The sequence below is a fragment of the Cynara cardunculus genome, assembly GCF_001531365.2.
Source record: "Cynara cardunculus var. scolymus isolate 2C chromosome LG 1, CcrdV1, whole genome shotgun sequence".
NCBI classification, from domain to species: Eukaryota; Viridiplantae; Streptophyta; class Magnoliopsida; order Asterales; family Asteraceae; genus Cynara; species Cynara cardunculus.
Window position 1 is genome coordinate 32,404,173 of NC_037528.1, and position 10,719 is coordinate 32,414,891.

At 34.0% G+C, this 10,719-nt stretch overlaps 1 protein-coding gene across 1 annotated transcript; it reads left to right on the forward strand.

Moving 5' to 3' along the window:
• The first annotated feature begins 4,397 nt into the window (after positions 1–4,397).
• On the forward strand, positions 4,398–10,407 carry LOC112528166 (GTPase LSG1-1-like). Its single transcript, XM_025139123.1, has 7 exons — positions 4,398–4,743; positions 5,981–6,082; positions 6,181–6,267; positions 6,529–6,622; positions 8,574–8,630; positions 8,744–8,823; positions 9,123–10,407. Exons 1-7 carry the CDS (start codon positions 4,517–4,519, stop codon positions 10,249–10,251), a joined length of 1,776 nt encoding a protein of 591 aa, XP_024994891.1. The 5' UTR covers positions 4,398–4,516; the 3' UTR covers positions 10,252–10,407.
• The last annotated feature ends 312 nt before the right edge of the window (positions 10,408–10,719 follow it).

Here is a 10,719-nt window from a genome sequence, read left to right on the forward strand (position 1 = left end):
TGTTTAGATAGGTTTTCTTTACCTTATCTTTCCGCAAACAATCTTGTAAAATCTGTATTGATCTTCTCTATCAATATATATTTTAAATTTGAAAACTCTGTGTTTGTATTCATCCCCCCCCTTCTACGAACTGTGTCTTATCTTGTAGACCCTTTCGGGACCAACACATATGGAACATATGGTCCATTTTCTATATAGTGTAGAATTTCAGGATCCACACCTTCCAGAAAGAGGGACATCCGATTTTTCCAAAGACTAAAGTTGTCTCGGATAAAACGGGGTGGTTTGGAAAGAAAGTAATTGTCTTGAAAGTGTGTGTTTGTGTTTTGTCAAGCCATTTGAAAGCAGTAAGATTATCTAGAGAAAGAGATAATATAATGCAGAAAACAACTAAAAAACAAGAATAGAAAATACACTGCTCTGATACTACTTGTTGGTCCCGTTAGGGTCTACAAGATGTGTATAACAGTTTGTAGAAGGGGGGGATGAATACAAATACAGTAAACTTTTCAAATTTAAAATATATATTGATAAATAAAGATCAATCACAGATTTTACAAGATTGTTTGCGGAAAGATAAGGTAAATAAAACTTATCTAAAGTTACACACTAGTTCTTAGCAAATAGAGAAAATATTTGTTGTAAAAGACTTAGAAGGATGTTAGTTCTTTCTGGGTAAGAACTATTCTAACTTGCTTTTGAAGATAAGCGTATAGTGTTCTTAGATGAATGTTCTTTTACTTGTGAACGTAAGTTAGGGTTCAAGAGTAAGTATCACTATTTCTGCATGGAGATATAACACATCTATTTATACCCATTGCATTAAATGCACATTTAATGCAACGTAGTAGGGTTAGAACACGTGTCAAGCCTTTAGAGAAAGACTTGTCCTTTGCTACAGTGAATAGTACAAAAGTCTATTCATGGGCAGACATCCTTTCACAAAGTTGGTGGGTAGTAGAGTCAACTAATCGGCTCCGTACCGTACTATACTTTAGAAAGGGTATAGGTTTGTTCTTTGTGTGTATAAGGACAAGACAAAAGCAATCGTGCTCAACAAGCTTCTTTTGATCACTGAATGTTGGAATAACCTGTAGGTCTATTCAGCATTCGCTGAGGCTTAGGCAGTCTTCACACATGTGTAGACCAGGTTGTAATCACTAAATATCGTTTCAGATAACGTACTCGGCAGTCTCTAATCTTCAGTTTCAGTTTTCGACTTTCGTTGAAAGTTCTTTGGTGTGAGTTTTGTCTTCTTGAAATATCGCTGTCGCTGATGGATTTACAATGCATGTTCTCAGCGATCACTGAACAGACTCAGTGATGATCGCTGGAACTGAAAGATAGAAACATAAAATACTTCATATAAGATAAAAATGATTATCATCAAATCACTGAGAGAGAGGATCAACAAAAATTATCGTTACTGTGACTAATGCATGGTTCCAAACACTAGTAACATAGAACAAAGAAATGTCATGCCATAACTGATTTGGAATTAAAAAGAATGTCATATAAATATAAACTGATGTTATGTAAGTTAATAACTCGTTTAAAAAATACATATGTATAAAATAAGAATAAATGAAACATTATTGTATTAACCGAGGAAAAAAAAAAGGTTCACTAAAAATTTATTACATTGGTGCATTTTACCCTAAATTTAGAGTGAGGATATATGCATCCCTCCCTATTAGTAAAATGCACCACCTCCTATCTCTTAGGTCAAAGCCAACTAATAAATTTTTTTCCATTAATTTTTTTTCAAAAATTTATGTGTTATAAATTTATATTTTATTACTTTTTCCAATATTATTTTTTATTTTATTTTTCTAAATTTATGTTTTATAATTTGCCAACTAATTATTTCTAAATTAATATAAATAACCACTTAACGGGTAAGTGTTTGATGAACGGCCCCTAATATACATATAATATACATACGGAAATTATTTTTATTTTTTATAATTGTATTGTTAACGTTTTAATTAATTAATAATTTATATATGTATTTTTTTAAATAAATATTTAAAGCGACAAAGATAAAATAATTTAATGCAAAAAGATCATCAAAATAAGTTAATTGATAAATCAACAAATAAAGTACAAAAAGTCTGAATATATTACAACTCAATCAAGTGAAATAAATTTTGTAGTACGATTATTAGATAACAATTGCTCATACTTATTTATTTGAGTAATGTATGAAGTAGCCCATGCGGTTGCGTAATCATATTTGAAATGAAAACAATTTGGCACGATAAAAGGCATCGGGTGCCCTTCTGCCAAAGATATTTTGACGTACTGATGACCGTTAACGTACCCAATTGTAAAAACATGTTCGTACCACGATGGAGGACTAGATCGAAGTGAGAAAAATGTCAGAATACCTATAGCTGTTAAAGAATGTAGTATCACATCGTATCTTGAATCAATCAACAAACCCGTTTCAAAAACATCCATCCAATGCTCATTTGGTGCAAATGAGTCCAATCCAAAGAAGTTCAAGGAGTTATAAAACTGATGACATAGTTAAATGCCATACACCTCGAGATATTCTGTATTGTACATGTTTAACTCCTCCATTAAATCATATCGAGTAGTGGTCATTCATCTTCGTGCGACCGAGACAAAGGACTATCGCTCGAAATCCACAGTTTTCATCGCCTTTTACATCTTGTACCTGTGTGATGTAAAGATGTAAATTATTTAAAAATTGATTAATACATTTAGATAAAAAAATGAACTTGCATGAACTACGTTACGTACCTGCAGAATGTAAGGATGAAAAATATTTGAAAATTAATTAATGTTGAATGTGCATAATTTTTTTGATCAAAGTATAAACTATGTCTCGCTTGTTCATTATTTGCGAAAACATCAAACTCCATAAATGTTGACGCGTTTGAACAACTATGCCTATGAGGTTCTTGAGTTGGTGGGTTGACACGATTTTTTTTTGACAACCTTACTCTTCAATGAGGGATGACCACGAGTTATTGTATGAACAGTCGGTTCACGAATATGAGTTGTCCAAAGCACGATTATCTCTCTTATTTTTCTTAGAAAACTGGACTTCATTGATCTCAACTTTTTTTTTGAAGTTCTCAGTAAACATTTGCACTTCATTATCACAACAAACATCATCATCTTCCACAAATATATATGGTGATAAATCAAGTTTCCTTCAAAATCCGTCAATTGATTCAAGTGGAATAGATTGACTTGCATTGAAATAATGTCTGTTCACGTGCACATGGTAACCCATAACATGTACGTAATTGACATTTACAATTTCTTGAAACTAAGCCAATATATTTTGACCGCTCAAATTCTTTAAAGATTAATTCCAAAGCATGCAATGAAACAAAACCATGTAGCTGGTGGAAGTGTGGTTTGTTATGTCGATTTTGACGACCTTTTTACTCCGTTGGAAGCTTGCTTTGATTCTCTAAGCTTATGTTTTTAGAATTTTTAATCTATATATTTTTATTATTACAATATTATTTTTTATAAAAAAATAATACACTTTAAAATAATTTATATTTGAATTTTTAACTAAAACCGACGAGTTATTATCTGAATTTTTAACGATTGTTGAAAACTGATGAAATTATTATTTGAATATTCAAAACTTAAATAAAAATTGATTAGTTACTTTTTAAGTTTTAAAATCGAAAAAAATGATGGATTATTTTATGAGTTTTTAAAGTTGCAGAATGATTAATGATATATTCGATGAAAATATAGATAAAATAAAAATTAAGAATTTGCATTTGAATTTTTTAAAGACAAACTATATGACTATATACATATGATTAAAATGATAAAATTATAAAATAAATGATATATTATTTTTTAAAAATAACAAGACTTATTGTCTTTCCAATTTATTGATTTAAATTTGATTAATACATAATACAAATACAAATAAAAATTATAATTAATATAAACTAATAATAATTATTATCTATTAGTTTAAAAAACAGAAAAAAAGTGAGAGAAAGAGAGAAAACTTTTTAAAAGTTTTAAACCATTTAATGTTATTAGTAGGGCTTATTTTTTTAATAGGTGTGGTGTAATTGAGTGTTTGGAATTGTTTATTTGAAACAACTTATGTTTTTTTATAAAAACATTTATCAATTTATTATAAGTCAGAAAACTTTAACTTCTTCAAAAACTCTTTATTACTAGTTTGACATCAATATAAATTATTTATCCAAACACTTAAAAAATACTTATTACTATTATCACACCAAAATAAATTAATAAATTATTTTTACAAGTCATCCTAATCACCACCTTAATATCAACTCTTAAATTTAATTGGGTTATTTTGGGTTCGGGTTGTTCGGTTTTCCGTGGGAACCTAAAAGAGGCGGTTCTGAGGCCTAGGTCTGGCTGGCTGCCAATTCCTTCTTTTCCACCTCTGTTTCACTCTTTCTTCTCCATAAATACTTCGCCGGAACACATACAAAATTCAGGGAATTTCAGAAGCACTGATCAACGGCCTCCAATGGGGAAAAACGATAAAGCAGGATTGGGAAGAGCCCTAGTGAAACATCACAACCATATGATTCAAGAGTCTAAGGAAAAGGGTCAGCTTTATTATAAACAGCACAAGAAGGTCCTTGAATCCATCACCGACGTCAACGATATTGACGCCGTTATCCAACAAGCCGACGAGGCTGTGCGTCTCTTCTCTGCCGATAACCCCACCGCCGTCAACACCCTTATTGATTTGTATGCCTTTTCCTTCTTTAGCCATCTTATAATTCTGATTTTTTATTTGTTTGCTTCAATAAAACATCTGTTTTTCCCTTGTCTTATTGAACAAAGTATGGTTTATTTATTTATAGTAAAGGGCATGTTAGATGGAGATGTTAGTCATATTTTGCATAGTTAGTCGATATTTCGAAAGGGGGATTGGTTGATGATATGTTAGTCATATGCAAGGCTTTAAAATAGGAGTTTGAGCCTCAAGCTTCAGGAGTCATGGCCCTTTTTTATAAGGCATGACAATGTTATATATCATTATATAAGGTTGGGTTCCGATGTGAGGGGATCAATGTTTATTGAATGTCAACACTAATGAGTTGCGCCGATGCACCGGACCAATTCTCTTCTAAAGTGCCCGGGTCGATTCTCTTCTAAAGCGCAATTCGTGGGTGGGTACGAGATTAAAGTGATCAAGGGGTCCAGATCTCTTATTACGTTTCTCCCAATAACTTCCCTTCTCACATCGATAGCCTTCCGTGATCACATACTTGTACTAAATTAGTAGGACTAATTTTATATATGTCAATAAGGCTTCTATAATTTATAAGATAGCATATCAAGCAACTAATGACAACTTGAATGCAAAATGATGGTAGCTGAAATACGAATGTTGAGAAGTGACCCTGATCTAGAAGAATTGAGATGCTTGTCACATTTCTTGTAAATGCGCACCGATAATTGTATTGAAAGGAGGGTTAGGAGAGGAAGGCGAAGGCCCATATTCGTATGTGGATTGAAGTAATGCAATATATTCAAGGAGTTGGCTTTATATAAGACAGCTTGGATGCATGCTATTCATGTTCCATACTCTTGGCTTTTTGGTCTTCTTCTCTCAAGTTTTGCTATGTTAACTTTTAGCTATCCAACCTAGTTTGTGATGGTGTGTTATTTGTTAGTATTTAGATCCATATAGTAATTTTGGGCTTCTTGTGTGATTTTTGTTTTATACAAGAGCAATTTCTATTTAGTCACTAAATTTGATGTGCCTGTTAAAAGGTTAATTGTAGTTAACACACATTTACACAATTTATTCTTCCATTCGTTTATTGAAGCCTCATTACGGATAACAAAATAATGAACATTTAACTTGGCTAAGTTTTGTGGTATTCAATTCATAAGCATTTGTAGATAACTTCATCATCTACTATTTATTTCTTGTCATCTTGTGTTGTAACTGACAGCTGTTTTTTTGACTGCATAGAGAGTCCGGTTCTAGTACCAGTGATATGACTCCTGAGGAAAGGAGAAAGCATCAAAAGGAAGAGGAGGCTTTGCATGCTAGTAGTCTTAGTGTTCCAAGGAGGTATGCACCTTTTATTACTGTTTCGTAATTATGTTCCTTCTTATTGTTTTGCATTTTTCTTTTTCTAGTTCTAACCCATCATCTTTCTGTTTATTCAGACCAACATGGAATGCCAAAATGTCAGTTGAAGAGCTTGATGCCAATGAAAGGCGTTCGTTTTTAGTTTGGAGGCGTAGCCTTGCAAGGTTGTATTTTTTTCCTTTCAGTTGAATTATTAAGTTTTTACTTGTAGCATCCTATGACTTTATAGACGTCTATATTCTTTAAATGAGGATCAATATACATGTGAAAAAATGATACTTTTTCTAATCTTCGGTACTATTGTTGCTTACCAACATAAATATTCTTATGATAAACATGGTCACTCTATTTTCATGTGCTAGTTGTGTCTTGGGTAACAAATATATGGTTGGCGAGTTCTTATTCTAAAACTCTTTATGTTGCAGGCTTGAGGAGAATGATACTCTTGTTCTTACACCATTTGAGAAGAATCTGGATATATGGAGACAACTATGGAGGGTTGTTGAACGTAGCGATCTGGTGAGTGTTTGTTTATTCTCTCTAATAGGAGCATAACTCAATGAGAACATTGTTAGTATATTGGATGCCGGATTGTGTGCGTCTTAATAGTTCTAGAATTTTTTGTACTTAAGAATGTAAAACTACTCGGGTTAATGGCTTCATGGAGAAATTCCCACTTAAGGTTTTTTGTTAATAATACATTTGATGGACCAGCTATCGTTGGCTCAGAAATACCCTCGACATCAAACACTTGATTCACATATTTTGATGCAGATTGCTTATTATACTAATTCTATTATCGGCCCTAATATAGCATTAACTAAATTAATTAAAGGTTTGAACGTATGGAATGCAAAATGTTGTTAGAGGTATAGCCGCCCTACCGGCAAGGGCGGATGCATGCCGTAGGGAGGTCAAAAGAACTTTGTTTTTATACTTACAAGTTTTATTGTTTATATATATAACTATTGTTTTGATCCTCGAAAGAATAAGGTTTGACCCCATGAAAAATTTAGCCAAGTTCCATAAAAGATTTGCTCTGTAATCTAAAGCCTAGTAATATTTATTTGTTTATTGTTAGATGTTAATTGTTAATTTTTGGGTTGGGGTTTGCTGGTTGATGTCTAATTGTTAACTTTTTGTTAATTGTTAACTTTTTGTTAATTGTTAGGGTTAGGGTTAGGGTTTGTTAATTGATGTCTAATTGTTGATTGTTAACTTTAGGGTTAGGGGTCCTCCTTAGTTGATACCTGATTGTTTACATTTTGTTTATTTTTATTTTTTTTTAAATTTCTGTTACAATTTTAATTAATAATTTGTATATACAAAATTACAATGTGCGAGTAGGAGGTGAAACTAACAAATCTAACCCTAAACTTCGGTACATGCCAAAATTTAGATTTGAGTTTCGGCATGTTTCTGTAACCTGTCATGTTTGTTAGTTAATTTAATTATTTTATAATCAAAATCACCATATATTAATATTAATAATCACGTCTTAGAGTATGTTTGTATGATATACACCATTAAAATTTGTCTCTTGCATTATAATTTTTTACGAGCCGTAATGTGTTGCTATTGTGATTCATTTTATGCTACCAAATGAGAGGTTACATTAAAACATTATAGAACATAAATTTGAGTTTTGATGGTTAACAATGGTGGATTAAAAAATTCCGACCCCCATCACCAAAATTCTTACTATCGACCATCTCAACATCTTCATGGTTTTGAGTACTCCCACACTCCACTTGAATATTTTAGTTAGATGACTATGTTTACAAACTTCTTATCTTTACCTGGAGAAGGTACTACTGCCTACTGGCTGCACAGGAGGGGAGAAATGGCCGGCAAGGGTCAACCACCCTCAAGAAGCATAAATACATAGAAACCGTGTTGACATCAACGTTCTTTGTTGGAGTGAGTGTCAAGAGAGAGAGAGTTGTTCACTTGGTTAGGGATCAACCGTTTGGTGTAACAGAGAGTTGTCCACTTTGTTAGGAATATTTTGGCCTTTTGGTGTAACAGTATATTCAGATCCTCACAATTAGGATGTGCATGGTATGGGGTTGGGTCACGGTGAGAATGAAAGTTATGGTGAAAAGGGTAAGAAGGAGAAGTTATGGTGAGAAGGAATCGATCAATCCTAAATGAAGATCAAAAGTAATCAAGGGTCCAGATCCCTTCTTACGCTTCTCACTTTAATTCTTATTCTCACACGATCCTTCATTGCATGGGATATTGGCTTAAATGTGATGAAACACGTGTTTGTTCATATTGTTGATAAACCTTTCAGTTGGTAGATTAATGACACTGGTATATGTATGTATGTATGTATGTATGTATGTATGTATGTATAATGTAAGAAGTCATTCCAATTAGAAGCTGAATTGATACTTGCTTCCTCTTTCTATTTATTAGCATATACTTTTATATGTTTCACATGACTAACTTGTGTGATTGTTTTCAGCTGGTCATGGTTGTTGATGCACGAGATCCACTCTTTTATCGTTGTCCTGACCTTGAGGTAATTTTTTTTTTTACATTATTCTCTTTTTTTTTTTTTTTTTTTTTTTTTTATGATTTTGCATATTACTTACTGCATGAAACTACTGATGAATCGTGTGTGTGAAAATGCAGGCATATGCTAGAGAAATAGATGAGCATAAAAGGACACTGCTCTTGATCAACAAGGCGGATCTTTTACCGTATTCCGTTAGGTTAGTGAGTTTATAAAACCAATTTTATCAACGCCTTTGCGTTGACGTCATGGACTAATCAGGCCGTAAGGTGTTAGATGCTTAAAATGTTCTTTTTTATTTATTTAAATATAAATGCATTACATTCTAACAGATTGTTAATGTCTTTTTCTAACACAAGGGTGCCTCAAAATTTGTCTCAAGGTCATGCAGTTGAAAAAGTCTGTTTTTCTTGTGGACGACCCAAAAGAAAATTACAGCTGATTGTGTATACAATATGCCTTCTGCTCCTTTAACCTTATCTTTGGGTTCATTTGCAGACTGAAATGGGCTAAATACTTCCGGCTTCATGCTATTCTTTACGTCTTTTGGTCAGCTAAAGTTGCAACTACGGAATTGGAAGGCAAAACACATGTTTCTTCTTTAGAAACCAATGGTATCATTGATGATGAGATCAAAATATATGGCAGGGAGGAACTATTGGCTCGTCTACAGTCAGAAGCAGAAGAAATTGTTCTAATGAGGACCAACTCACGCTCCAATCGTATGGAAAATCCGTATCGAGAATCATCTGTTGGTGCAAAATCCGAACACGTAACCGTGGGATTCGTGGGTTATCCAAATGTCGGAAAGAGCTCGACGATTAACGCTTTGGTTGGTGCCAAACGGACGGGCGTGACTTCTACTCCTGGAAAAACCAAGCACTTTCAGACACTGATAATTACTGAAAAGCTTACTTTGTGTGATTGTCCTGGATTGGTGTTTCCATCGTTCACGAGCTCGAGATACCAGATGATTGCATCAGGGGTTTTGCCGATTCACCGAATGACCGAGCACCGGGAAGCCGTACAGGTGGTTGCCGACCGAGTACCAAGACATGTCGTCGAGGGTATTTACAACATCACACTGCCGAAACCGAAGCCGTACGAGCCAGAAAACCGACCGCCGCTGGCATCGGAACTTTTGAGGGCGTATTGTGCATCTCGTGGCTATGTGGCCTCAAGTGGACTACCCGATGAAACGAAAGCCGCTCGTCAAATTCTGAAAGATTACATCGAAGGAAAGCTGCCACATTACCAAATGCCGCCGGACATGTCAGACGACGAAGCTGACGAACCCGGTTCCGATGCTAGCGGAACCGATGAATCGGATTCTTGTGTGGAAACCAAAGAAGAACGAGAAGGTGGAGCAAGGCTAGAGGAGGTGTTGGATGACCTTAATTCTTTCGATATGGCTAATGGGTTAGGTTCGAGTAAAGGGGTATCAGGTGCTAGGAAAAAGGCAGGTCCGGCTTCGGGTTCGAGTTCTGTTGCAGCTCATAAACAGCACAAGAAGCCACAGAGGAAGAAGGACCGAGCATGGAGAGTGAAAGACGATGGAACCGATGGGATGCCGGTGGTTCGGGTGTTTCAGAAACAGGTTAACACCGGTTCTGTTATGCCTACTTAAAACACACAGATGGTTGCAGGCTGTGATCATCATAAGTTGATTGTATTTTAATTATTGTTACGAATGGATTGTGTGTTCTGGGCGATGTTTAGACAGATGAAATATAAGAATATTGTTGGTAAACGTAATTTTAACGAAACGGATGTGGTCGATAATACCGAGTCGGTGTCGTTTCAACCTTCATGGTGCGTTCTTGAAACTTTTTTTACGAAGGAAAGAAAAAGAAAGAAGAAACAGCCATGTTACAACCTATTTCATTAAACCGATTTTGAAATAAGTTGTACGTAAAAAAAAAAAACTATAATAAAAAATCATATAAAGTTAGTTAATTGAGTAAGGGAAAAATAATTACATGAATTTAAAAATATATATTATAGTAATTTTTTTATTATAATTTCTTGTCCATATAGCCACCCTAGTGCAGTTAAAATCAAATAAACCACGTAATATAGCTAATGATGTCGATTT

What these genes read in the sequence shown, in the direction of transcription:
- LOC112528166 (XM_025139123.1), top strand. Translation starts at nt 4,517, where the DNA reads ATGGGGAAAAACGATAAAGCAGGATTGGGAAGAGCCCTAGTGAAACAT. An exon ending in GTCAACACCCTTATTGATTT is followed by an intron (nt 4,744 to 5,980) that starts GTATGCCTTTTC and finishes TTGACTGCATAG; the next exon opens with AGAGTCCGGTTCTAGTACCA. An exon ending in CTTTTACCGTATTCCGTTAG is followed by an intron (nt 8,824 to 9,122) that starts GTTAGTGAGTTT and finishes GTTCATTTGCAG; the next exon opens with ACTGAAATGGGCTAAATACT.